This window comes from Eremothecium sinecaudum, chromosome II (genome assembly GCF_001548555.1).
Source record: "Eremothecium sinecaudum strain ATCC 58844 chromosome II, complete sequence".
In the NCBI taxonomy this organism is placed as follows: Eukaryota; Fungi; Ascomycota; class Saccharomycetes; order Saccharomycetales; family Saccharomycetaceae; genus Eremothecium; species Eremothecium sinecaudum.
In genome coordinates, this window is record NC_030893.1 from 489503 (window position 1) to 516360 (window position 26858).

Sequence of the window (26858 nt, forward strand, 5' to 3'; positions counted from 1 at the left end):
GAAATCTTTCTTTGATTTTAATGTTGTCCTTCTTTATTCATTTACACAGACATAAAATGTCATTAACATATATATAGCGCAATTCGAAAGATGGGATCAGATTCATTGTTAGATGGGCTTGCATCAGCTGGTAAATCAACTTTAGCAGGAGCAAAGGCGGTTTCAAAATCGGGATATAAACTCAGTAAGGCTCATTATGACAAGTGTAAGGGTTCGATAGGTGATTCAACTGGTGATAGAAGTAAAGAAAGTGAGATTTATGAAACGCGGACTAGGTTTGAACAACTACCAGATCCAAGTAATTTTCCTCCGCCACCCGTAAGGAGGACTCACACTCACCATCACGGCGGCAGTAGTACTAAAGAAGTTAGTGATAGCAATCTTAGCAAAACAGGTGATGACCGGCGATATCTTTCTCCATCGCTTCCACCGACTCCCATGCGATCTAAACCAAATTCTAGAGTAAGCTCTATACCACCTAGCTCGCCTGATGGCGGTTCCGTGAATATTGGCCACGCAGCTTTAGAAACAAGAAGATCGCCTATACAAGCTCCACAAATACACATTGAGCAATATCCTATAAATGCTAGTCCCCAGTTACAGGATCAGGGTGAAATACCTCCTCCAATTCCGGCTAGGAATTACAGTCCATCGGCAGCACCTAGTAATGAGCCAGACTACTCGGTGCATCGACTTCCTCCTATGCCTCTTCCTCCAAGTCCTAAGGCACAAAGGCATTGGCCGAATTTATCCTCTATAAACACCACTGCCAACGTTCCGCCAACTAACGTAGAAACACCTATTGCAGAGCATCCTCCTCAGGTCGGTATGCAAAGCACCCAACCCACACTGGGTAAGTTAAATACTGAAACCGTGAACCTTGCGAGCTTGCCACCTCCTCCAGCTCATAAAGATAGAGGGAAAGTAAAACAACAAGATGTTGAAAGTGATGGGGAACGATCGCCCAATGCGCGCTTGTCCTCTAGTGAGAGGCCCCCACTTGGCAGACAACGGTCGAGATCTCTCTCTCCTCCTCCAGTTCCACCACGATCTATGCGGTCTGTGTCGCGAAACTCACCAACCTCACCGACTAGAAAATCATCACCTCCAAGTGCTACCTTACCCCCACCGGTTTCTAAGAAGCCCCAGCTACCTCCGCCAAAGGTTAAATCAGAAAACTCTTCAAATCGGTCGTCAGTGACTGGCAACTACAACTACGACATCAATGTAACATATCAACCGCCTCCTAAGCCGTTTCGTCCACCAGGTTCGGCAGATCCAGCCAGTGTTTCTCAAGTATTAAACCGTAGAAACACTCTACCTAGAAAGAGTTTGGAGTCACAGTCACAGTCACCGCCTCCTCAGTATACGGAGATCGATCACTCATCCCGGTTCCAAGAAAATCCGCTCTCAACAGATACTGCAACTCAGCCTTATGGGACTTCAATAGCTGAGCGAATTGCAAGCATGAATCTTGATAATCAGAGTACACAGCCCGTACAATTAGCTTCAAGGGTACAGAAAGCGGATAATAGAAAGCCTCCTCCATCAATTCCTAAGAAGAAAGACAGTCTTGCAGGTATCAAGAAGGTGAAGCCCCCCATTCCAGCGAAGAAGCCCTCGTTGGGAAATGAACGCCCTAGTCTACTAGCACCAGTATCAGCACCAGTATCATCACCCGCACCAGCACTGCCACCAAGAATGCCTATGGCGGCAACTTCGTCCACAACTCTTAATGACGATAACCCGTTTGCGACATACCGGAAGGACGTAGTTCCTGAACACAGCAATAGGCTGCGTCACTGAATTGCATGCATAATTTGGATCCACAAGAGCCTAAACAATAAACGCAACTAACTTGCCGCTTTATATACATTTAACAATATATATAGAACCACACCATAGTGCAATGACATATATTAACGTACAAAAACTTTGACGTGTTTCACCAATATAACTATAGAATAAACGTGTCTACAAGACATCAATTTCACCCTCCGCATTAACAACCGTTGTATTTTTTATTTAGATAGTAATGCTGCAAACTGCTTGATGTTGATTTCACCTGATCCGTCACTAACTTCTCTCAACATTTCATCAACTTCACCGTCAGACAACTTTTCACCGATAGATGTTAAAACATGCTTCAACTCAGCTGCTGAAATCAAACCATCACCATTTTTGTCAAAAACTTTGAATGCTTCCAACAACTCTTGTTCAGAATCATTGGATTTTAGCTGTCTTGACATCAAAGCTAAAAACTCACCGAATTCAATATTATGGTTACCGTCTACGTCAATTTCGTTCATCAAATCAGCAACTTCAGCTTCACTTGGAGATAAACCCAAAGATCTCATAACAGTTGCTAATTCATTAGACGAAATTGATCCACTGTTGTCTTTGTCGAACAAAGCGAAAGCTTCCCTAAACTCTGCAATCTGCTCCTCTGTCAAGTTCTGGGACATTATTAGTTGAAAGTTGTTGAATATTTGAATCAGAAGAACGCTTCAGTGGTTACGAAAACTCTTAACTCTTTGTAAAATTATGCGTTGTTTAACAGCAAATGTATGTAAAGTAATCTACTGTAACTCTATCTGGTAGATACCCATGACCAACTGGCTATCCGGTCAGGGGACTTTAATTTTATGAGGTGTGTGGGTTTATAAACGTAAATTTGTTTATTTGAGCTTTAGAGAATGTCTAAGGTCAGAGTTCCTCATGGGCATTATGAATTACGTTAGTGTCCTATAGACTTGAAATTGGCCCTCTGACGTCTTCTTTTTATGAATTTGTCACATTTTTGGCGTTTTAAGCTTGTTCTCTTTACTATACCAAACTTTATGACGTTGCAGTAAAAGTCAGGTGAAGATTTGAATAGAACTAGTATTATTCGATTAGGTGGCTCGGAAACAGTGAAACGATTTGCAATGCTAGAAGATGTTCCTTACTGGCTTTGGGCCTTGTTTGCGGTATATTTGAGTACTCCTGTACTGGTATACTGGGTGGTACCATACATCTGGTACCACGATAAGTCAAGGAAGAAAAGGATAGCGTTATGCTTGCTGGGTGATATTGGGCACTCTCCAAGGATGTGCTGTCATGCAACTTCATTTAGTCAGCAAGGATGGGAGGTTGAGCTGTGCGGGTACCTCGAAGAGCTTCCTCCTACGACTATACTAGAAGACCCTGGTATAAACATTCGTAAAATACCACTGTGGAGTGATACTTATAAGGAAAGGTCCTTTGTGATTAATGCGGTACTGAAGATTTGGTTTCAGTTATGGCATTTGACGAAGATGTTTTGGCAGTTACGTGGATGCGACTATATAATGCTACAAAACCCGCCTAGTATTCCTATTTTGCCGTTAGCAGTAATATTCAAAGCAATTACCCAGTCTAAGCTAATTATTGATTGGCACAACTTTGGATATTCGATATTGCAGCTTCGTTTTCGTTCTTTCTACCATCCCGTTGTGTTCACTTCGTATATGGTTGAAGCGGCCTTTGGCCATGCGGCAGACTATCACTTCACTGTTACATCTGCCATGAAGGATTACGTTGTTGCTAAGATGAGGTTCTCAAAGAAACGAGTCTCTGTTTTGTATGACAAACCGTCGGATCGGTTTGCCCCGCTGCCCGCCGAGGATAGAGACGCAGCGCTGCAGCAAGACTTCGTTAAAGGATATATTCCAGAGGGTTTTAGTATTTCCAAGGGTGACGTGATCTTTGTTACATCGACATCATTTACTCCAGATGAAGATTTATCTGTGCTGATTGGTGCATTGAAGTTATACGAAGCGTCGGCGAAGAAGGACCATAAGACTCTGCCACGGATCCTGGTATTCATAACTGGTAAAGGACCCATGAAAGACAAATACGTACAGGAGGTGCTAGAATACGAGTGGCAGCTTTGCCGTATCGAATTTTTATGGCTGAAAGCCGATGATTACCCAAAACTTTTACAACTATGTGACTATGGTGTTTCTTTACATACTTCAAGCAGCGGTCTAGATCTACCAATGAAAATTCTTGATATGTTTGGCTCTGGGCTACCGGTCCTTGCTATGCAATATCCAGTACTTAAGGAATTACTGCAACATAACGTTAATGGGTGGGTATTCAAAACTAGACAAGAATTGTACGAAACACTGCTCATTGCGGTGAAACATTCCAAGGACAAAGCTAGGTTAAAGGATACTGTCATTAGTGAAGGTAAGTGCAGGTGGGATGAAACCTGGAGCAAGGCCATGAAGGTGAATAAACTTATACCTTAGATGCAGCACCTGCAGCAAATAAGTGTCTTAACTTTGAAAAGTAGGCCTCTGTATTATCATTTAGAAGACTTTTACGGTGTATACCGGGATATTCATAGTGCCAATATTTGTAGTTTTCGCCCTCATAGACCTCAATCAATTCATGATCTTTTATTAATTCATCCTCGTCATTCGATATACATGATGGGATACCCTTACAGGCATGCAGAAGCTCAGTGGTCAAATACGTATAAAAACGACTCTGTAGTTTTGGATTGTAGCCACCTCCTCCAAGTAGCACAACCTTCCTGTAGCGGAATAGTGAGACGATTTTTAGAATAATTGTTGTAAGCCCGCGAATAGATAGCTGCCATTCGCCATATTTATCACCACACAGTCCGTCGCCGCCGCATTGAATGATTATAACTTCTGGGTCATGGGCACGTATGCTTGGCATTATTATTTCATCCGCTATCCGATTTAGCGACTTATCATCCAAGCCATGAAGTAAAGGAATATTTATCACGTTATTCAACTTGCAGTTCTTATGGTCGCCAGTCCCGGGAAAGAAACCTGGTTCGAACATGTGTACAGAGCATGTTTGGACATTCTTGGAGTACAGAAAGGCATTCTCAACTCCATCGCCATGATGTAAGTCGAAATCCAAGTACGATATCTTTGAGAAGCCCTTCCTTCGTAGACCTTGTATAAGTAAAACAATGTCATTAACATAGCAGAACCCTGATGCTTTGGACTTCATAGCATGGTGCCTTCCACCATCCCAATTAATTGCAATAGTCGGGCCCTCATCGTATGATAGCTCTTGGAGTAATGATAACGTAGCGCCAGCAACTGTATGGACATACATTGGGAGGTAATCGAAAATAGGGCAGTCATCAACTAAGCCATAATACTCAAGAGTGCTTCGATTATTATTATCCTCATCCAAGGCAGATCCCTGAGTATCAGATTCATGAGTATTAGAGCACGTAGAGGAAAGATACCTTCTGTGAAGATCACGTTTTGATTTACACCATCCCATGGACTCACAACTTGTACCGCTATTAGACAGGTATCGATCTGCAATTAGTGTCAACTGTGGCCAATCCTCATCTTCAATTGTATCACGATCCAATGCACCATCGAGAACAACATCTAGAAACGCTTTAGAATGGAATTTCGCTAAGGTGCTCTTATTGGTATATGGTATCCTAATAACCTTATCAAAGTGTTTGAATACATCATAAGCTGCTAGTAGGGAATGTACTAATTGAGATTTGGAATTATCATTGCAGGGAAGTAGATCGCATATTTGAGCTTGGTAAACCGAACTGCTAATCACGAACTTTACCATGGTCGCAGTCAGCTTATTGACCAATGGCCTAACGCTCAGATGCAGCTAAATTACGTGTTCCGTGAAATTGCAATAATAATATTCTTCGGCTAGTAAGCACTACTTTTATGACCTATAAAATACGGCTACGGCGTTATATAATTTTAATAAATGGTATAGAATCTAATGTCCTTTTTACATCTCCAAAGCCTGGTTGATGAAGTTTGGTAAGACAAAAGCAGCCTCGTGGATACGCTTGTTATAGTACTTGTACAACTTCTTTTCTTCTTCATCAGAAATAGTTCTCATAGGTTTCTTAACATCAACATCCTTGTTCTTGCAGCAGACCATGAAACCAATTTGACCAGATGGATATGATGGAATGGTGGTGTAAGCGTACTCAACAACTGGGAAGACGTTCTTACAAGAAGTCTTGACGTCCTTGATCAAATCGACTTGCAACCAGATACACTCAGCTTGGGTAGTAATAACACCGTTTTCAGTTAAGGCGCTGTTCAAGAGCTCGAAGTAGCTTTGCTTGAACAAGTTCTCAGCAGGACCTTCTGGGTCAGAAGAGTCGGTGATAATAACGTCAAATGTGTTTGGGTAGTCTCTCAAGAATTGGAAACCGTCACCAACGTGAGTCTTAACCTTAGGGTGAGAGTAGGCAACAGAAATGTTAGGGAAGTATTCCTTTGACAAACGGATAACAGCCTCGTCAATGTCACACAACCAAGCCTCTTCAACGGATTCGTGCTTGATAATTTCTCTCAAGACACCACCGTCACCACCACCAATGACAAGAACCTTCTTTGGGTTTGGATGGTTGTTCATAGACAAGTTGGTGATCATTTCATGGTAAGAAAATTCATCACGTTCAGTACATTGAACAACGTTGTCTAGAACCAAAACGTTACCATAGTCGGTAGACTTGAATATTAGGACATCTTGGTACAATGACTTTTCATGATGCAAAATCTTCTCGACTTTGAAGGTCATGGCTTGACCTGGCCACATGGTGTCAGAGATTTCTCTGAACCATCCGTCTTTGATAGTTGGGTGAGTTAATTCTTGGGACATTGTACTTAATTATATTGAGATAGGTTAAGAAGACAGTGTTAATGTTTCTTACCAATTCTAAGCTTTATAACCTTAATACGCGATGAGTAGATGTGCGCAAGCTAAAAAAATTTTCACCACATTAAAAAATTACGTAACCTTGAAGAATGAGTAGGGAAAGTACCCCTATAAATTAATCATTTAAACCACATATGAGTGTTATTGCGGCCTTAATTTGTTTAATTGGTGCTTTAAATGGCTCATATTACTTCTTCAGTGATTTTACTGCTTTTAAAACTTGTAATTAGCTGGTTATGCAGGCTTTTCAAAGCATCTCTCTGCAACTTGTTTTTAGCGAATTAACACTAACGAGTTTAAACACATTACTATAGGTTTTCTAGTCTTCAATTGCCTCTAATTGGGTCTCTATATGTCTGGACCTGACTGCAGTTCAGCGTTGGATGGCGTAGATCAGATTATATAATCGCGGTTGTACTCGCTTGTCAAAATACATTCTGAACTTGAACTTGAACCTTATGTAACATGATAACACAGTAAAGTGGGAATTAGGTCGCTGGTAGAGTTAAGATGTCTGATACATACTTTGATGCATTGAATTTAATGATTAACAGGTTTTTGGAATATAAGCCTGGTTCAATTACTCTTGAGAATATCACAAGGCTATGTCAAGCCATGGGTTTGGAATCCTTTGTGGATCAGGTAAATTCTAATATTTCTCGCTTATCCATAGCTTCTAAAATCATTGTTATTGATATTGACTATGAGACTACAGATGGTCGAGTGACTGATGTTAAGCTAGTGTTGGCTAGCAATTTTGATAGATTTGACTACTTCAACGGAGAAGAAAATATCTTATATCGTTCACTGACCAACTATTCAGAGCTGCATGAGTTCCATTATAATTTGCGATTTCTGACCCTTTTGGATGCATATTCTAATATTGAAATTGAGTCCAATATCTCACAATTTGACCTTTTTGAATACTATTCTGTTCTACCGCGATACGTCCAGCAATATTTGAACGATAATGGTGTTAAACTTAAAGTGAGGACCAATCTGAATGATCGATTTGGGATATATCTTGTTGATGAGGAGGGCACTGCGGTTGCAAAGCTTATCTTTGGGCCTACGCTAGACCCTGCACAGCGATACTACGAATACAAATACTCTTCCAAAACAAAGGAATGGTTTAACGAATCACCAGAATCATACGCCAGTGGTGTAACGTTGCTTGTAGAATTACTAGGGAAAGAAAAGACTTATTTTGCACGCGATTGTATTCCATTGGAGCAACTACAGACAAGCCATGAGAACGACATGGACCCTGAGAGTCCAGAGCCTTTTGCTTTTAAGGCAAATAACCGTAGAATTCACCTCTCCAATGACTTTACAATAGATTTGTATCCTGTGAGTTCCCTACAGCTGTTTAATGATAATGTTTCACTACTGTTCGATATATTGAAATGGTATAACTGGTGGCATAAGGTGCTGCATCCGATATCTGAAATTCTTCTTGAAGGAGAGAATGAGATGCAAGGGGGCTCCTCGCTACCGCAAGTGCAACCCCCATCATCTGCATCTCACTGCCGAAGGCCCAGTGTCAAGGGACATCGAAGGCCAAGCGTTAATGACCCTTCTGTACTAAAAGATGAAAACTTGGCGCAGTTTACGCTGAACGATATATTGAACTCATCCACTATTGAAGAGGACGACGAGATGGTAGACGATGAGGCGGTCGATCTATTTGTCAATGAAGACTATGTCTATCTGGGCATGAGCGATAGATGTAGTTACTATGATGATTCGGAAGAAGAGTGGGTAAATTTTATTACCAAGCTAAAGCAGTTAACTTGAGAAATAACTCAAATTTCTACGTGGTACAATCCTGCCTAAAACTGTATTTGTAACTGCTCCATTTTGCAAGACAGAGTTTCATCAGGAATCATTGTTTCTCGGCGTAAACAGTCAAGAGGTTTAATCAACGATATTGAGTATACTAGAAATGTTTCATTGACTTCCAAATTTTTAACCTCATTTTGTAGCGCAATATCAAACGATGATGCAGTGTTTTGCTGGCCCCGAATGTGCTTCATAGGCGTAGACGCAAGAAATTCCAACAGCTGTAAACCAATCTCGCCTAAATAGGCTCTCGTCAGCTCAGAAACACTTAACATACACAACTTCCTTTAAGTCACTTCACACCTCTAGCATTTATATGTATAATACTATTCATAAAATCCTCTCGTCTTAGATACTTTACAAGTAACGAGGCGAATTTCTTTGAGCGAAAGGTACCTCTACAGGCCATTGAGATAAATATAGATCTGGAGAGTGCCCTATACATCAAGATATCATATATCAGGGAATTGCCACCTGAATCACTCCTGCATCGCCATTCAGCTTGGTTTTAGTCTTCAACTAAACGGGTACTAAGCACGTGTTAGTCTCTCACCTCTATCTACTGCCTCTCTTTTACAAAGAAAACTGAGGTTTAGGCAACATGGCCGAGTGGTTAAGGCGACAGACTTGAAATCTGTTGGGCTCTGCCCGCGCTGGTTCAAATCCTGCTGTTGTCGTTATTTTTTAAACCTAAGAAATCATTAGTTTTTTAAAGTTTAAAAAGATTTAAACAGGTACTGTTGATTAAAGACGTAATATGATCTAGAAGTATGATCTAGCTAATTCAAACCCTTCAGCAATACTGGACAACCTAGCATCTATTTTGCAGCCCCCTTTTTCTAAACTACTCAATTCTGCAGCCAAGCCGTTAAGGGGAGCGAATAAGCACTCGATAAATTCACTCTCCTCCAAATGCTGCTTCGGATGCTGATTCTCCGGCAAGGTCTCATCAATTTCCACGGTAACTGTTACTAAATTCGTATTGGTAAATCCAGGGTCTGCATATATTGTCTTGCCAACAGATTTCACAGTACCCCTATATCCAGTTTCCTCTTTCAATTCTCTCATAGCTGCCTCCTCGGCTGTTTCTCCCTCATCTATCAAGCCAGCTGGTAATTCTATACATAGGCCTTCAAGAGGTGGTCTAAACTGTTTTACAAGAAGAAGGCGGGGAGCGCGGTCTGGATGAATCACAATTGCAATAATTGCTACACCATCTATTCCAATCGATGCGGTAGATTTACGCACCGCCATTTCCCATTCCCTTATGACGTTATTAGGGTCTTTATACTTGATTTTTGTTAAACCAATCCATTTGCATGTGGAGGCATCGGTTACAGTTTCCTTAGAAACAACCTGCGATTGAGTTAGTGCTTCTTCTATGATATCAGAACTTGAACTCATGATATAATAGTGTTCTTAGTAATCTAGATAACTATGTAATAAAAGTTTTTAGGAAGTTAAGGTTTAGAAGCTGGCTTTACTTCTTCATCTACATATTATATTGTCGAATTTTTTTTAAATATGGGGCCTAGGCAAACCCAAGTACAAAAAATTATTTCCATTAAGGATACCATGAATAGTTAGTTATCAAGGAAGTACTGGTCAGAAAGAAAATTATCTGGCTCTTTGGGTGGTTCTTTATTCTATTAGCTACTCATGACATCAAGTGATGATGATGCCGTAGAACTTAGGGCGCAAATCCAGCAGCACCTAGTTGAAACCGGAAACTATGAACGTATATCAAATAAACTATCACAGAGCTTGTTAGATGAAGGTTGGATAGATCTAGTTAAAAAAGCTACAAAAGAAGCCATTGAAGATTCGACTTCGATTAATTTCTTTGAAATATTGCAAAAGGTTGAGCCTGAAGCTGTGAAGATGGTTTCAACGAAAACTAAGAATGAGATTATGCAACAAATTAAGGCATTTCTATGTGAAATAGTGGACACATGATTAAAATTCGTTGTTTAAAATTTTTAGGTATGTATTTATAAACCTACAGCTTCTTGTTCATAAAGGCTGTTTAACGAGGTTTCAATGATATCTCTATATCTATTAGTAATACATACACAGTTCATAACATAGTAAGAAAATTTAGTACAGTTGAACTATTCACATTCTTTGCTATATCAACTTAGTCACTTCAAAAGTCGGTTTGGTTTTTCTGGGACTTTCAGCAGATCAGTCATTATACTACGTACGGCGGCAGAATAGAAGTCAAAGAGGCTCTTGAAAATTGATCTTTCATAGAAACTTAGTCATCGTAGTTCTCGTCTTCTTCTACCTTTCTGATTATACTCTCATTTGATAATTGAGGGTGAGAAGCACCTCCGTTTGGTGAGATACGCTTCTCCATAGCTTCTTGTTCTTCTTCCTGTCTGAATTTTGCGACCTCTTGTAGCTGTTCAAGCGCGTCAGCACTTGGCTTAATAGAAGTAGATTCCTTACTATCTTTCGCTGGTTGGTCATTTGAAGTTACGACTGTAGCAGAAGAACTGGAGGAGCCTCCAGGTAGTTGGCGCTCTGAAACTTTTTCGGCGGCAGAATCAGACTGATCTGAATCTTTGCTTTCAACTGTTTCTTTAAGGTGTTTTACAGAATTAGATTCGTTCGTTTGTTGTTTTTCTGATTGTTCAGATTCTTGATGATCAGATTCTTCAGAAGGCGAGATGTTTGCACTTGCGGCAGCAGGAGCAGTATTAGAGTTCGGTTCATTTTGCTGATTTTCTGAAACTGTGTCTTCTGGACTTTTAGTGTGTCTTAGAGGGTCTGAAACATCGTTGTCTTTGTAAATTGGCCTGGGTAAAGATTGTTCATGCTCTTTTTGAACAGGAGTTGTATTCTCCGGAGACTGCTCGGCAGTCTCTACTCTGTTACTAGCTTTCACATTATTTGTGAAAGGAGCAGGTGTTTTCGTAGGTGATTCCTCGGCCGAATTATTCTCGCTTCCAGTATTTCCACCTGTATCAGCATCGTCCTTGGCGGTAGGGTTTAAAACAGGTAAGTTATTACGTTTATTAGGTTCCTGAACGCGAGCAGGCAGTGGGTGTTGAGATTCGGGCGCAATTGGCTGTGGAGCACTCCTAGGAGAAACTGGAGGTTGCTGTTGTTGGGGTTGAGCTTGGCCTTGTGGTTGACCTTGACCTTGTGGTTGACCTTGTGGTTGACCTAGCGGTTGAGCTTGTAGATGAGTTTGGGGTTGAGCTTGAGGTTGAATAGGTGGGAGATTAGATTGTTCATTTTCATGCTTTGGTCTCTTAGAAACGTGTGAGATGCTTTTATGTGAACTAAAAGGTGGAACAATATTTGGATGAGATGCGTTATCCAACGGAGGTATTTGGACGTGTTGTTGCTGTTGCTGCTGTAACTCCTGTTGGGATATAGCATTCACTAGTGTGTCCATGCCGCCCTCTACTGGTCTTTTTTGAGGTAACATCGAATGTTCGTTCATGTTCTCAGCAGGTATTTGATGCAAGATGTGCTGTCTGCCGGGAATACCCGGTTGAACACCAACTGCATCAGCTTCTTGAGCGTTGGAAATGTCCTGCTGTGGCGCAGTACGGTATAGCGCTGGTTTACTATTCAACGGGTGTGCTTGATCCTGCTGCTGTAAAGTAGGCTGTAACATAACTGGCGCCGGAGTCTTCACTTGAGGATGTGATTGCTGTAAGTTTTGCGTTGGCTGCGGTGATTGCTGTGGTTGGTTTAGGATCTGGGGCTGTGGCCGTTGAACCTGTTGCTGCATTTGTTGGTCTCCTTGATTTGCAAGCTGTGCTGTAAGGGCTTCTAGCCTTTCTCTGATATGCACGTGATTTGGATCTAATCTAGCAGCCTGTTTATAAGCATCCAGCGCATCGCTTAGTTGGTTGTTACAAGTCTCATAAAGCGTACCCAAATCATACCATACTTCGCTAATATAGGGGTTCAACCTAATAGCCCGAGTGTACGCATCCAATGCGTCACGATATTGTGAGATCTGGTAGTATAACACACCAATGGAACACCAGAATGTTGGATTCCTTGAATCGCGATTTACCGCTTGCTGGAAAGCATCATATGCGGCAGTGTAATCATTACGTACCATGTGGATTCTTCCCAAGTGGTACCAAGTGGTGGCATCGCTAGAATCAACCTCCAGCGATTTCAATAGTAAGTTTAGGGCTGTTTGTGGATCGTAAAACTGTACATTAGTCATACCATATAGACAACCTAGCTGCTGCAGTACCTTTGCGTGGTGCTCATTCTGTGAAAGGACATGCTCATACGCCTCACGTGCACCCTGCCATTCGCCCATCGACTCCAGTACACTTCCTAACTGAAACCAGACGTCCCACTCTTGCAATGGGGCAGGAGGGAGTGGCAAAATGTACCGAAAACATTCCAGCGCCTGGCTCCACTTTCCCTGGTGCTTGTATATAATTCCTAGTCTGAAATATATCTCATTCGCCTTTTCGAAGTGAGGGTCGAGCTCCAATACTTTTGCAAAAGCTTCTTCGGCATAGTCTAACGAGCCGTACCGATCGTAAAGAATACCGATCCCGTGCCACAACTTCGGCACATTTGGATCGCTTAGATGATACAAAGCCTGCTGGTAAGCAGCGTACGCTCTCTGTAGATCGTCCAGCATCAAGTAACAATGCCCCAATGTCTCCCACGTGTCTCCAAGTTCGGGATTCACAGCCAAAGCCCTCTGGTACAACTCTGCAGCCCTCTGGAAAACATCACGCGATCGATACAAATGCGCAAGCGAAGTGAGCGCCTTGGTAGAGGACGGATTATACTGCAGGGCTGCATCGTACGCCATTGCCGCGCGATCTGTATCGCCTAGTGTTTCCGCAAGAGACGCAATAGAAAGCCACGTTTCCGCTGTGGACTGGCTTAAAGCGTCTAACGGTTGCGGCGACGGCGGTTGCCCTGCCGCTCCTCCGACAGAATCAACTGCACCGCCGGAAACATCGTTTGCAGCTGTTGTAGTAGCTCCCGTTGCTTTATTTTGCCCCTGGGGATGCCCTCCAACCTGTTGTTGGGCCACCACTGCGTGCATTTGATCATGAGGAGAAAGCTGTACCCGCTGTTGAGGACCTGGTCTGAGTCCTAGCACCCCACCAGGTCCTGCTGGCCCTACCGCAGTATGTTGAGCCAAAGGGTTATTCATAATGAAAACAACGTAATATTAAATAAACAAAAATAAAAACAAAAAAAAAATTTCAATTTTCTGGGTATTGGGAGGCAGTGAAGGGAGACTGTTAATAATTTTTGTTCCTTAATCTGTTGTTTGTTCAACGTTAAATGGATTAGTAGCGCACAGTAATTTTTAATACCTCTTTAATTCCACTATTATTATCTGTGTTTTTAATTTTTTCTTTAGTCTTGATAAACTTGCGTGAGTTTTTTTCCCTAACTGTTTCCAAAAAAACAAGTTGAAACGTAAAATCAAAAAAAAAACCAAAAAAAATATTAAATAATTAACTAATTGAAGTTGATAATAACGTCAACTAAATAAGCAAACAAAAGCTTTGTTGTTCAAAAAAAAAAAAAAAAAAAAAAAAAATGAAGGAAAATCGTTATGGTTTCGAAGTGCTTTTCGAAGTTTTCGGTTTTTTCGCTGGGAATTCTTATGAGATATCTTAGTAGGTACGCCTGCAAAAATCCTTATTAGTACCCTAACTTAGATCGAGGAAGCGATACGTGTGTGTGACTTTGTATAAGAGCAAAAACTGTGCCTTATTTAACCTAACAATATTACAATAGTAATTTATAATAATAAGTAGAATATTAATTATAAAATTTACTTCAAGAAATAATAATATAACAATCAGTCAGTCAATTAATTAATTAATTAACTACTTTATTTTTATATCGGTTGGGTTATAATTCACAATAAAGGGGAGCAAAACCGTATAATATAAAAAATTCCAAGACCTGAGAATGTAGAAATAACTGATAATTATAAGTAGAGAAGATTCAGAGTTGATGATTAATTAGGTAAGATAACTAGGGAGGTGAATTGTTTTTATCTGTGCGTGATTTTGGATCCGTCTGGACAATCTTTTTATGTAAACCTCTTGAAAAAGTCGACGGGATTTGGTGGCGTAAGCGGCGTGCCTGCTATTGTGGCGACGTAGGCGGGTAGACAGCTGTTGCTGTTCGTGCTAGGTGACTGTATCTGAGTCGAGTAACAATGTGGCGGGAGATAGGTGATTACGTATGCAGCGTTCGAATTCGGGTGGGTTAACAAGAGGTACAATGGGTCCGGGGGATACGTAGCAGGCAAAGGCTGGAACGTGTTTTGGGGGGCGGGCGGGCGCTCGGCTCGCAAAGCGGGACACTGGCCTCGTCAGGTCACGTGTTCCTCACATGGCGGCACGTGTTTGCGGTCACGTGTGTCCAAGAATAAAATTTCGGTTCCCGGCGATGGCGTTGGTTCTCTGACGGACGACAGCAGCGATGGAAGCCCTTGTTGAAGACGAAGGGGGGTTTATAAAGAAGCCCCGGAGCAGTAGGAAAGTGGTGAGTTATGTTGAGGATTCGGAAGACGAAGCGCTTAGCGGGAAAGGAGCTATACGTGATGAAAGAGGGACATCTGCGGACGTGGAAATAGTCGAGATTGGCTCATCGTCAAGCGATGAGGACGAGCCACTGTCACGTAAAGTGAGACGTGTGAAGAGAGCTACCACTGTACCAGCTAAAAGACCTAAGAAGACCCAGAAGAAGCCCGCGAAGCCAAAGCAGACTCCTTATGAGCGCACCACCGGACGGTTGTATGAGCAGCATCCATATTTGAAGGATGTTTTTCCACAGTTGGCAGAGAAACCTTTGCATGTCCCGAAGAGGGCGGAGCAGCCGGGAGGAATGACCATTAAGCTGCTGCCTTTCCAGCTGGAGGGCTTGTATTGGTTGATAGAGCAGGAAGAGCGTTCAGTATACAATGGCGGAGTTTTAGCGGATGAGATGGGTATGGGTAAAACGATCCAGACTATTGCACTGCTAATGAATGATACCCGGAAGTTTCCAACTTTAGTTGTGGCTCCCACAGTCGCCTTGATGCAATGGAAGAACGAGATAGAAGCCCATACTGGTGGCAAACTGCGAACCTATATGTACCACGGTGCCGGACGGACAAACAACTTGGGAGAATTGAAGGATATTGATGTGATCTTGACGACGTATGCCGTTCTGGAATCTGTTTATCGGAAGCAGGTCCATGGTTTTAAACGCAAAAATGGTGTCGTGAAAGAACGATCTTTGCTACACAATATAGACTTTCACCGTGTGGTGCTAGACGAAGCTCATAACATCAAGGACAGGAGCAGCAATACTGCCAAGGCTGTTAACATGTTGAAGACTAAAAAGAGGTGGTGCCTAACAGGTACTCCACTTCAGAATCGAATAGGAGAGATGTATTCCTTGATTAGATTCCTAGATATTGCTCCATTTACTACCTACTTCTGTACTAAGTGTGACTGTTCCGACAAAGAGTGGAGTTTTTCTGACTACCTGCATTGCGATAAGTGTGATCATTATGGGATGCAGCATACCAATTTCTTCAACCATTTTATGTTGAAGAACATTCAGAAGCATGGTATCGAGGGCCCGGGTAAAGAGTCCTTTAATTGTATCCAGTTGTTACTGCAACATATAATGCTTCGTAGAACCAAAGTTGAAAGGGCTGATGATCTTGGGTTACCTCCTAGGATTGTCACTGTACGGCGAGATTACTTCAATGAGGAGGAGAAAGACCTTTACCAGTCCCTGTATTCCGACTCTAAAAGGCGATATAACTCGTATGTTGAACAGGGTGTGGTTTTGAATAACTATGCGAATATCTTTACTCTGATAACCAGAATGAGGCAGCTTGCAGATCATCCGGAACTCGTGTTGAAACGCATGGGTGGTGCAAATATGACACCGGGTGTAATCGTGTGCCAACTATGTGATGACGAGGCAGAGGAGGCTATTGAATCGAAGTGTCACCATAAATTTTGTCGTCTGTGCATCAAAGAATATATCGAATCGTTTGCGGGTCAAGAATCCAAATTAACATGTCCTGTTTGTCATATCTCATTAAGTATCGATCTCTCGCAGCCAGCCTTGGAAGTTGACGAAGACTTATCCGGTAAGCAAAGTATTGTGAGCAAACTGAATATGAAAGGCCAATGGAAGTCTTCAACGAAAATCGAAGCACTGGTCGAAGAGCTATACAACCTTCGCAGTCCCAACAAGACGATTAAATCTATTGTTTTTTCTCAGTTTACTTCGATGTTAGACTTGGTCGAATGGAGACTGAAAAGAGCCGGTTTTGAAACTGTAAAGTTACAGGGTAACATGACCCCCACCCAACGTGATCAAACAATTAAGTATTTTATGGAAAATATTCGTTGCGAAGTATTTTTAGTTAGTTTGAAAGCTGGTGGTGTTGCTCTAAACCTTTGCGAAGCATCTCAAGTTTTCATTCTTGATCCTTGGTGGAATCCTAGTGTTGAATGGCAAAGTGGTGATAGGGTACATAGGATTGGGCAGTATAGGCCTGTTAAAATAACACGATTTTGCATAGAAGACAGTATTGAATCAAGAATTATAGAGTTACAAGAAAAGAAGGCGAATATGATTTATGCGACAATTAATAAGGACGATGCTGCAATAAGTCGTTTGACTCCAGCAGACTTGCAGTTTTTGTTCAACAACTAAATTGAGATAATTATTTATTCTTCTATATTATTTAATAGATATTTACTAATGGCGGCATATCCGTGCAAACGAACTCGGGCATTTCGTCCGTATTTTTAAACTGCGCTTGAACGGGTGGCTGCGCCTGACGTTACAAGTTTGACCTGCTCGTCACTAATTTCAATTTCAGGCAACTTTTTTGATTCATGGTCAGGTGAAGTTGGGCTAGGCAAGTATCCAACCTTGCGTAGGAAAGAAATGTAAATGCCGCATTGTTCATTCGTGACACCATTATTGATTTCTTTCACTAATTTATCATCGGCACCATCGCGTATTAAAGAATTCATAGTATTTGAATAATCTAAAGCCGGGGTGCGGGTATTTTCGGGTAAACGGTCCAGCACGAAGTGTAACAACGGATATAATGAGTTACTCTCATCGGTAGCTGTTTCCTCTAGAAGGGTCTTCCAACTTTCGTAAGGCTCCATTCTTAGATGATATCCATAAACCTTTAAAGAGTGTAAAAAGTCGCAAAGAAGCAATTGTTGCTTAGATGTCACATTGGCAACAGCGATCTCGTCCGTCTTTGGTGGATGAAATGATGCAGCAGTCACAATATGCGCTACATGATCTACCGGAAGCATGTTGACCGGGTTCTTGATATCTGGAGCGGCACCAATTTGGATGCATCCTTTCATTAGACGTAATAAGAAATCATCGGGATTCGAAGAACCGTTGTTAGATGCGCCTGTTACATACCCTGGCCTAACAATGCAACCTCTTAAGCCACGTTTGCCCGCATTTCTGACTACATATTCAGCAGCCCATTTTGACTGTCCGTAACCACCACTTAAGCCTGTTTTGGACCCGCTCAAATCATCGGATTCTAATAGCCCACTCTTCCCCTCCTTTAAAATCTTTTCTGACAACTCGTAATAATGTTCGGTATCAAGGGTCGACGTTGATGAAACAAATGTGAAGTATTTCGCCTTATTCAGAGCGGCCAAGTTCATCACATTTATAGTGCTTAGAACATTAGAGTCTCTTAATTTAGAATATGGATATACCCAATGAACTAATGCAGCGTTATGGATTATCACATCGATTTTATTAGCTAACTCTTCCCAAGCATGTTCTTCAAGTCCAAAGTTCTTCTTCGACAAATCTCCAAGAACTATCTCAATGCGGCTCTCGAACTCTTCACACCAAGTCCCATACGCCTTACACGATCCCTTCAATCTTTTTAATCCTTCAGTCGCGTTACTGGCCCTAACATGAGCATAGACCTTAGTAATATATTGATTTTTTGGTCTGTTTAAGATGTCAGCCAAGATGTATGATCCCAAAAATCCAGTAGCACCAGTTAAGAAAACATTGACTTTCGCAGGACCTTCTTTATTCTGAATAATAGAACTACGGGAAGGGTAAGAAGGTGCAACCATTGTATCCATTAATTTAGCAGCATCGTTGGCGTACTCGGAGATTTCATTGAGTACTGGAACGTCCGCCTTAGTGAGATTCTTGATCCTGCTAATCTCTTCCGTGAACAATTTGATAGTTGGGTATTTAAATATGGTACCTAGAGGAATTTCAAGGTTCAATTTGTTCCTTAATGTGAAAATCATCTTCGTTGCCAATATAGAATGACCACCCAAATCAAAAAATGTGTCATCACGAGATATCTTTGTTGTCTTAGTAGGTAACACTTCTTGCCAAATATCGCAGATTGCCTTTTCTTCTGCAGTCAACGAGACAGTTGTGCTGTGCTTCGCCAACAAATCAAATTGCTTTTGACATGGATACTTGAGCTTTGGTTTGTCCACTTTACCGTTAGGATTCAATGGTAACTTATTCATGATAATTATAACAGGTGGGATCGCATATAATGCTAGTCGTTTCTTTAAGTAGGCTTTAACATCAGCTATCAATGCCTCATAACGCAGCCATCCTAGAACTGTATCATCATCTATAGGTTCGTTTACGTCCGTGGTGAATTGCTTTATTTCAGGTTTTTCGAACCTTGGAATTAAAAATGTTATCAGCGTCGGCTCATCGGCGGCATTTTCACGGACTAAGGTGATATTCTCACGAATCAAAGGATGACGAGATACTGCAGTATCAATTTCTCCCAGCTCAATTCTAAACCCACGAATTTTCACCTGGTCATCTGCTCTTCCGCAACATTCACAGTTTCCATCCGGCAAATAACGGCCCAGATCACCTGTACGATACAATCTGTCTCTTGGGCCAAACCAAAATTGGCCCCATGTATTATCCTTGGGAGCGCATATTGAACTCCAATGGTTCTTGTTGACAAACCAATTTTCGAGGAACTTTTCTTTGTTCAATTCTGGTAACCCACGGTAACCTTCCGCTAAACCGCCTGCACGTACATATAACTCACCAACTTCCCCAACACCACAGAGTTTGTTTCTATCTTTTCTGTTAACAACTAACAGCTGGACATCAACCATACCTCTCCCTGCAGGTATAACATCTTTAACCTTTTCAAGGAAATCTGGTTCTATTGCTTTGGGTTTGACTTCAAAATAAGAAACTGCGCGCTGAGTTTCAGTGGTCCCATACATATTCACAATGTTAGCATTTTTAGCTAGTTTTTGCAACGTAGTACAATCCCTTTTAGTTAGAATATCTCCAACAAAGAAGGCATGATGTAGTTTAGGAAATGGTACTGTTGCATGAGCTGTCAACAATTGCCCCATCGCTGGCGTCAGGTGGGTGACAGTTGCTCCGTAATCGGCCATCCATTGCGCTAATTTGCCAGGTGTTCCAATGTCGTCAGCAGATGGGATTAATATCTGTGCTCCAAAGAATAGGGGAGTAAAAATGTCTCTCTGGATGGGATCATGAGCTATACCGCTCAACATCGTGAACTTGTCGTTAGGTGACAAAGAAAATCTCTCCGCCATCCAGTCAAAGTAGTAAGCAAGAGAAAAGGCTCTTCCTAAAACACCCTTTGGAATACCTTCAGATCCAGATGTAAATGATAAAGTCGGATTGCTGTCGGGGCCTACTGTCACACCTGTTCTTGTAGCTTTCAAATGGTTAACTTTTGAAAAGCAATCATCGCTGTCGCCAGAGATGACACCGCCTAATATTGTGCCGTCATTTTGCATTTTGACAGCAGGAATAATAGATAAAACGTTTAACTCCTTTGCTATAAAGTCATTCACCACATCACTTAAAGTGCCTGCTGACGCTATTACAATAACTACCTTTGGAATCGCAACTTTGAGATAAATATTTTGTCTTTCCGGAGGGTACGCTGGGTCAATTACTGAAAACGTCCCACCAGCTTTTAAAACACCCATAATAGAGCAGATTAATTCAACACTTCGAGATGAATATATTGTAACAACATCTTGAGGTTTGATACCAGCATCAATCAAATAGTGCGCCACAATATTAGACGCTTGGTCGATATCACGGTACGTGAAATACCGGCTTGTTTCGAGTCCATTACCAGGGGTTTCAATCACACACGTTTTTTCAGCGCATTTCACAGCATTATCTTGGAATATATCTTGAATAGAACCACGATATTTGTCCCAATGTAAGTTGGCAGTTGGGTCTGGAAGAATACCAGAAACTGACGGAGTAACCAACGATATAGATGTAATTGGGTCGCTATTCTTGTTTAGCACTGCCGATATTAAGCTTCTCAACTGCTCTCCCATTATCTCGATACGGGTACTTGAATATAACAGCGAATTGTATATTATGCTCAACGTATCTCCTCCCTCTAAGCTTAACAAGCAATCAATAACGTTGTGATGGAAACGCCCAAGATTTATCGCCAGCGCCCCAGAAACAATACCAACTGTAAATATATTGGGAGTCTTCTCTAATCCACTCTTTGCTTTCATGAATTCAGAGACCGCATCAAAGTCTCCTTTACCCATGTCTGCTACCGATTGCAACTCGGTGCTAACTGCTGTTAGTAGCGCTTGGAAGGACATTTCAGATGACACATTGATTCTTAAAACCTTATCATTATTAGCATACAGCACAATTTCTTCATTATCAGTAAACCTGTATAACAGGGCTACCCATGCTGTAAGCGTAACGGTATAAGCTGTATCTGCAGTAAGACGGCCCAACTCCGGAATAGCATGCGAATATGTCTGTTCCTCTAATTGAGGTCCTTCAAGTGGCCTAGAAAAGTCATATGGAAGTCTAGTAATAGTAGCGTTCTCTAGTCTCTCGGACCAGGAACTGACAACATCAGCTGTGTCATCGTTCGTAGCAACCATGTTGTTAATCGCTGAGTCTAATAAACAATAAAAGCTCCAAATCCCAACTACACAATAATGATTCTATATATCATACGTATTTATAGAATTCTCTTATGGGTCTATGAGTAACTAATTTCACTTGCCTCCGTGTCTGATCTTTCCTGCTCTCTGTCCGTATTATGCAAATTACGTGAGAATAATAATAATACGCTAAATGAGTCAGGCTTCAAAATCTGCGTCCCATGAGCAACTTCCTACTACAGCTTTACCAGTAAGAAAGACAACGGCTAACCTGCCCGTAATACAATCTATTATACCTAGTACTGGTGCTCTAGAGCCTTTCTCTTGATATATGCACTACTAAAACTACTTTTCTTTACTAGTCTTAACGTGCGTGCGCTGTAGAAGATAGACCTTTGAAACGGACAGGCAAAACAAAAATGAAAACACTGTAAATAGAGCGCATATATCCAGTCAAGCAAGTATTTGTATACAGGCAGCTCCAAGGCGCAGCTTTAGTTCTTTGAACCTTTTATAATTTATCACGTGATTTATGAAACATTCAAAGTTGTTACCCGGTTTTGTTGATCCTTTTTATCAGAAAACTGAGAATCGTTGTAACCAAGTTCAAAGACCTAAAGTGAGCAATCCAGTGCGGTTAATAAGGCAATAAGGAGTCTCTTTGATTTTTTTTTTGATATATAGTATTCGCGGTACTAAACTGAGCTTTATAGCAGCTGTCACTCGACGATATGTCCCAAAGGAAGTTGTTGCAAGAGGTGGACAAAGTACTAAAAAAGGTCAAGGAAGGTTTGGCAGAGTTTGATATTATTTATGATAAGTTTCAAGTCACGGAAAGTGACAATCAATCTTATAGAGAGAAACTTGAGTCAGATTTGAAAAGAGAAATTAAAAAGTTACAGAAGCACAGAGAACAGATAAAATCGTGGTTAAGTAAAGATGATGTTAAAGAAAGGAATTCATTACTCATGGAGAATCGACGTTTAATTGAGAACGGAATGGAGAGGTTTAAGTCTGTGGAAAAGATAATGAAGACGAAAAAGTTTTCTACAGAGGCTCTAAGTAATCCTGATCTTATTAAAGATCCGCGTGAACTTAAAAAACGGGACCAGTTTGTGTTTGTTGAAGATTGTTTGGAAGAGTTGCAGAAACAGTTAGAGTCCTATGAGGCGCAAGAACTTGCTGATAAGGTTGAGAGGCACCAGTTCCACATTACAAATCTGGAGAATATTTTGAAGATGCTTCAAAACGATGAATTGGAGCCAGATGTTGTTGAAGAGTACCAGGAAGATATCAGATATTATGTTGATAATAATGATGATCCAGATTTTATTGAATACGAGACAATTTATGAGGACATGGGATGCGAAACTCAACTGGAAGATACCAAGGAACAACCAACCCCTGTAAAGCAGAAGGTAAAGTTAGAGCGATCACCAAAAAAGAAAAATTTGTCTCCAGCTCCTCCAAATATAGTTAACAAGGCGAGATCTTCTGTTTCCACCGCAGGTAGCGTCACTATATCGAGTGCTCCAGCATCGCAACCTTCTTCTGGAAGTCCGGTGTCTGCAGGAACTAAACAAGTAAAAAAAGACACCGTTCCTCAGATACCAGATTATTTACCGCCACCAAAAGATTTGAGTAAGGAAATTGAGGAAAACATAGAGCATGATCTAAATGTTAAAGCAGCATTCGCAAATCCGCTATTCAAAGAAGAATTGGGATACTGGTTGCAAGCCAAACGTCCACTGATTCAACCTTATGAGAACATGCCTGAAAAAATGATGAAGCAGCTCGAATCCTCGTTACTGAATTGTCCGGATTCTTTAGACGCAGATACCCCCTACCTTTATCAGCATCCTCTCTCCTTACCACACCCCACTTCAATATTTTTCCCAAATGAGCCAATCAGATTTGTTGCTAGTGGGTTGAATAGTAATGGCAGAGTTACAAAAGGCATATACGGTAAAACATCTATGGCACAAATAATGACCAAGTTTGATCTTGATACCTTATTTTTTATATTTTATCATTATCAGGGAACTTATGATCAATATTTAGCTTCTAGAGAGTTGACCATTCGAGGATGGATATATAATAGGGTCAACCGCTGTTGGTTCTATAAAGAAGTTGAAAAATTACCACCTGGAATGGAACAAACTGAGGAAGTATCATGGCGGTATTTCGATTTTCAAAAAAGTTGGTTAGCGAGACGTTGTGGTCCAGATTTCGTTTTTCGCCAAGAGGAGTTTGAACAACTATAGACTAGTTTATTATCTTATAGATAGATTCAAAGCCCTCTAATATATCATAGTACATATATCTGTAATATATAAAACAAATATTTAGCAATGCCAATATCTGGATGCTTTAAATTACTCAACTTGATTACAATTCCTTTTTAAGAAACTCCTCAGAGAAGTACGCAATTTGGTTAAAGTTGTATTCGAAACCGTCATCGCCTCCATAATATGGGTCATCAACAATTTTCTTGAAAACGCCATTAGTATTCCATTCACCAAATAAGTGTATCGTAGCTTTACTACCTTCTGGTTTCATCCGTTCCAAATTCCTCTTATTGGAATCATCCATGCAGATTATGTAGTCAAACATGTCAAAGTGGTGAGCTTTGATTTGTTGCCCACGATGAGAAACTGGAACTCCATTGTTCCTACAGGTGGAGGAACTTCTTGGATCAGGTTCCTCGCCTACATGGAACCCTGCGGTTCCAAATGAGTCAATTTCACTAAATCTATCTTCCAAATTAAAATCCTTAACCTTCTGTTTAAAGACGGCTTCTGCCATTGGTGAACGACATATGTTGCCTAAACAAACAAATGCCACTGCCAATTGCTTCGTCATTATTTATCTAGCAATATAGGATTTGTAATGATTGACTATATAGCTCTGCTTAAGCATGTTATTATAACCGTAGCGTTAAATAGTTTCGTACAATTTCGTGCTCCTGCAAGGACGAAAGTCAGTAAGGGAAGGAAATCAAAGAAGTGTTATTAGCGTCATCAGCGATCAGCGACCGTATGACCTCAGAAAATATTCACGCTTCTTAACAATGTGAGAGAAAGCTGTAAAGAGAATTTAAGAGTTCTATTAAATTTTGGTATGTATAAGTCAAGCTATTAAGAAAACCCTTAACCTAATTAATCAAGCATGAGGAACGTAAAAAGATTAAAGAAAAACCAATTCGATAAACTAGCATATTCTATATCGTAACCTCCTTAAAAGGCTTTCTTCAATGGGGATTCAACAGTCTTGCCCTTGTAGAAGGTGATAGTCTTTTCGGCCTTCTCCGCAATACCTTCTGGTGTAAAGTTGAAGAACTTGTAAACTTCAGGGCCCTTGCCAGAAACACCGAACCTATCAATACCAAATGATTGATGTGCGTACTTAGACCATCCAAGAGTGGACAAAACTTCCACAGATAAGATTGGAATACCGTCTGGGAACACAGAAGCACGGTACTCTTCTGATTGTCTGTCGAAGGTGTGGAAATCTGGTAGAGAAACGATTCTTGACTTAATGTTCTTGTTAGCCAAAACCTTGGCAGCGTCTACGCAAATACCGACCTCAGAACCAGTGGCAACAATTGTGATGTCGGCGTTCTCGACTTCTTGCAAAACATAACCACCCTTTGATGCCTTTTCAATGGAAGAACCTTCCAATTGTGGTAGGTTTTGTCTAGATAGAGAGATAACAGATGGTGTGTGTTTAGAGTTCAAAGCAACCCTGTATGCGGCAGACACTTCGTTACCATCAGCTGGTCTCCAAACATGCATGTTTGGCAGTGCTCTCAAGTGCGCTAGAGTCTCAATAGGTTGATGGGTAGGACCATCTTCACCTAAACCAATGGAGTCATGTGTTGCAACCCAGATAACAGGATGTCCGGACAATGCGGCTAATCTTACCGCACCGGCAGCATAGGAAACAAAGTTTAAGAAGGTAGCACCGAAAGCCTTGAAATTAGCACCGTAAGCAGAAATACCATTGATAATTGCACCCATACCGTGTTCACGGACACCAAATCTGATATATCTACCAGAAAATTCACCTAGGCCAGATGCTGGGGGTTGGAAGTCAACAGCTTTACTCCATCTTGTCAAATTAGATGGTGTCAAATCAGCAGACCCACCAATCAATTCAGGAAGCTCATTGTAGATCGATTCAATGACAATTTCAGATAGTTTTCTAGAAGCAACAGCGGAGTCAGTTGGCTTATAGACAGGTAACTTGGACTCCCAGTTCTCTGGGAGCTTGCCTTCAAGTCTTCTCTTGAACTCAGCAGCTTCGTTAGGATAAGCCTCGGCATACTTGGCAAATAATTCCTCCCATTCACGCTCGTATTGTTGTCCTGGTTGGATAGTGTTCTTGTTATAGTAGTCGTAAACTTCTTGTGGGACGACGAAGGACTCGTCTGGGTTGAATCCAAGTTTAGTTTTGAGTTGCTTAACATCGTCAGCCTTCAATGGAGCTCCGTGAACTGAGTGAGAACCAGCAGCTAAGGAACCAAAACCAATAGTAGTGGTCATCTTTATCAAAGTTGGTTTGTCCTTAGACTTCTTGGCTTGTTCTAACGCATCAGCAATACCTTGTAGGTCTTCATCACCGTTGTTAACAAACAAAACTTCCCATCCGTATGCCTCAAATCTCTTTACAACATCCTCATCAAAGGAAACATTAGTGTTACCGTCAATAGTAATCCTGTTGTCATCGTAAATGGCAACCAAGTTACCCAACTGTAAGTGGCCTGCCAATGAACAGGCTTCAGAGGCAACACCTTCTTGCAAACAACCATCACCCAAGAAAACATATGTAAAGTTGTTCGACAACTCAAATCCTGGTTTATTGTAAGTAGCAGCAATGTTAGCTTGAGCAATTGCTAAACCAACGGCATTAGACACCCCCTGGCCTAATGGTCCCGTAGTAACCTCAACACCAGGAAGCTCGTACTCTGGGTGACCTGGAGTTTTAGATCCAACCTGTCTAAACTGCTTCAAGTCCTCAATTGTTAAGTCAAATCCAAACAAATGCAACAATGAATACAACAATGCAACAGAATGACCATTAGAAAGCACAAACCTATCACGGTTAATCCACGTTGGGTTTTTTGGGTTAAACCTCATTTGTCTCCAGACAACATGAGCAGCTGGAGCCATACCAAGGGGGGCACCTGGATGGCCAGAATTAGCTTTTGAAACTTGATCAACAGATAATAATCTGATGGTAGAAACTGCTAAGTTATCAATGTCTGTTAACTGCTTCATATTCTTGTATAGTTTAAAATACCAAAAAATTGACTTTTGCGTTGGAGTTGGGAGGTGTTAGTTTTGG

General features: G+C 41.2%; 14 protein-coding genes and 1 non-coding gene across 15 annotated transcripts; 7 read left to right on the forward strand and 8 right to left on the reverse strand.

Moving 5' to 3' along the window:
• Window positions 1-90: 90 nt before the first annotated feature.
• On the forward strand, window positions 91-1806 carry AIM3 (Aim3p; the record flags this gene model as incomplete). The annotated part of the gene is made up of 1 exon (XM_018130144.1): window positions 91-1806. The coding sequence occupies one exon, from the start codon at window positions 91-93 to the stop codon at window positions 1804-1806; it is 1716 nt and encodes a 571-aa protein (XP_017985760.1).
• Window positions 1807-2021: 215 nt separating this feature from the next.
• On the reverse strand, window positions 2022-2465 carry CMD1 (calmodulin; the record flags this gene model as incomplete). Its single annotated transcript, XM_018130143.1, has 1 exon — window positions 2022-2465. One exon carries the CDS (start codon window positions 2463-2465, stop codon window positions 2022-2024), a length of 444 nt encoding a protein of 147 aa, XP_017985761.1.
• A 462-nt stretch (window positions 2466-2927) lies between these two features.
• ALG1 (chitobiosyldiphosphodolichol beta-1,4 mannosyltransferase) lies at window positions 2928-4274 on the forward strand (the record flags this gene model as incomplete). Its single annotated transcript, XM_018130142.1, has 1 exon — window positions 2928-4274. One exon carries the CDS (start codon window positions 2928-2930, stop codon window positions 4272-4274), a length of 1347 nt encoding a protein of 448 aa, XP_017985762.1.
• On the reverse strand, window positions 4264-5607 carry HOS1 (histone deacetylase; the record flags this gene model as incomplete). Its single annotated transcript, XM_018130141.1, has 1 exon — window positions 4264-5607. One exon carries the CDS (start codon window positions 5605-5607, stop codon window positions 4264-4266), a length of 1344 nt encoding a protein of 447 aa, XP_017985763.1.
• Window positions 5608-5781: 174 nt separating this feature from the next.
• Window positions 5782-6666, reverse strand: SPE3 (spermidine synthase; the record flags this gene model as incomplete). The annotated part of the gene is made up of 1 exon (XM_018130140.1): window positions 5782-6666. The coding sequence occupies one exon, from the start codon at window positions 6664-6666 to the stop codon at window positions 5782-5784; it is 885 nt and encodes a 294-aa protein (XP_017985764.1).
• A 567-nt stretch (window positions 6667-7233) lies between these two features.
• Window positions 7234-8520, forward strand: MED1 (Med1p; the record flags this gene model as incomplete). The annotated part of the gene is made up of 1 exon (XM_018130139.1): window positions 7234-8520. The coding sequence occupies one exon, from the start codon at window positions 7234-7236 to the stop codon at window positions 8518-8520; it is 1287 nt and encodes a 428-aa protein (XP_017985765.1).
• A 640-nt stretch (window positions 8521-9160) lies between these two features.
• Window positions 9161-9242, forward strand: AW171_hschr2286. The gene has a single exon. It is a non-coding gene; the product is annotated as a tRNA-Ser (tRNA).
• Window positions 9243-9327: 85 nt separating this feature from the next.
• YSA1 (ADP-ribose diphosphatase) lies at window positions 9328-9969 on the reverse strand (the record flags this gene model as incomplete). The annotated part of the gene is made up of 1 exon (XM_018130138.1): window positions 9328-9969. The coding sequence occupies one exon, from the start codon at window positions 9967-9969 to the stop codon at window positions 9328-9330; it is 642 nt and encodes a 213-aa protein (XP_017985766.1).
• A 255-nt stretch (window positions 9970-10224) lies between these two features.
• SUS1 (Sus1p) lies at window positions 10225-10521 on the forward strand (the record flags this gene model as incomplete). Its single annotated transcript, XM_018130137.1, has 1 exon — window positions 10225-10521. The coding sequence occupies one exon, from the start codon at window positions 10225-10227 to the stop codon at window positions 10519-10521; it is 297 nt and encodes a 98-aa protein (XP_017985767.1).
• A 301-nt stretch (window positions 10522-10822) lies between these two features.
• On the reverse strand, window positions 10823-13723 carry CYC8 (transcription regulator CYC8; the record flags this gene model as incomplete). Its single annotated transcript, XM_018130136.1, has 1 exon — window positions 10823-13723. One exon carries the CDS (start codon window positions 13721-13723, stop codon window positions 10823-10825), a length of 2901 nt encoding a protein of 966 aa, XP_017985768.1.
• A 1292-nt stretch (window positions 13724-15015) lies between these two features.
• Window positions 15016-17256, forward strand: RAD16 (DNA repair protein RAD16; the record flags this gene model as incomplete). The annotated part of the gene is made up of 1 exon (XM_018130135.1): window positions 15016-17256. The coding sequence occupies one exon, from the start codon at window positions 15016-15018 to the stop codon at window positions 17254-17256; it is 2241 nt and encodes a 746-aa protein (XP_017985769.1).
• Window positions 17257-17351: 95 nt separating this feature from the next.
• Window positions 17352-21509, reverse strand: LYS2 (L-aminoadipate-semialdehyde dehydrogenase; the record flags this gene model as incomplete). The annotated part of the gene is made up of 1 exon (XM_018130134.1): window positions 17352-21509. The coding sequence occupies one exon, from the start codon at window positions 21507-21509 to the stop codon at window positions 17352-17354; it is 4158 nt and encodes a 1385-aa protein (XP_017985770.1).
• Window positions 21510-22243: 734 nt separating this feature from the next.
• On the forward strand, window positions 22244-23776 carry NOT5 (CCR4-NOT core subunit NOT5; the record flags this gene model as incomplete). The annotated part of the gene is made up of 1 exon (XM_018130133.1): window positions 22244-23776. The coding sequence occupies one exon, from the start codon at window positions 22244-22246 to the stop codon at window positions 23774-23776; it is 1533 nt and encodes a 510-aa protein (XP_017985771.1).
• Window positions 23777-23900: 124 nt separating this feature from the next.
• On the reverse strand, window positions 23901-24374 carry LTP1 (tyrosine protein phosphatase LTP1; the record flags this gene model as incomplete). The annotated part of the gene is made up of 1 exon (XM_018130132.1): window positions 23901-24374. One exon carries the CDS (start codon window positions 24372-24374, stop codon window positions 23901-23903), a length of 474 nt encoding a protein of 157 aa, XP_017985772.1.
• A 374-nt stretch (window positions 24375-24748) lies between these two features.
• Window positions 24749-26791, reverse strand: AW171_hschr2294 (transketolase family protein; the record flags this gene model as incomplete). Its single annotated transcript, XM_018130131.1, has 1 exon — window positions 24749-26791. The coding sequence occupies one exon, from the start codon at window positions 26789-26791 to the stop codon at window positions 24749-24751; it is 2043 nt and encodes a 680-aa protein (XP_017985773.1).
• Window positions 26792-26858: the final 67 nt, after the last annotated feature.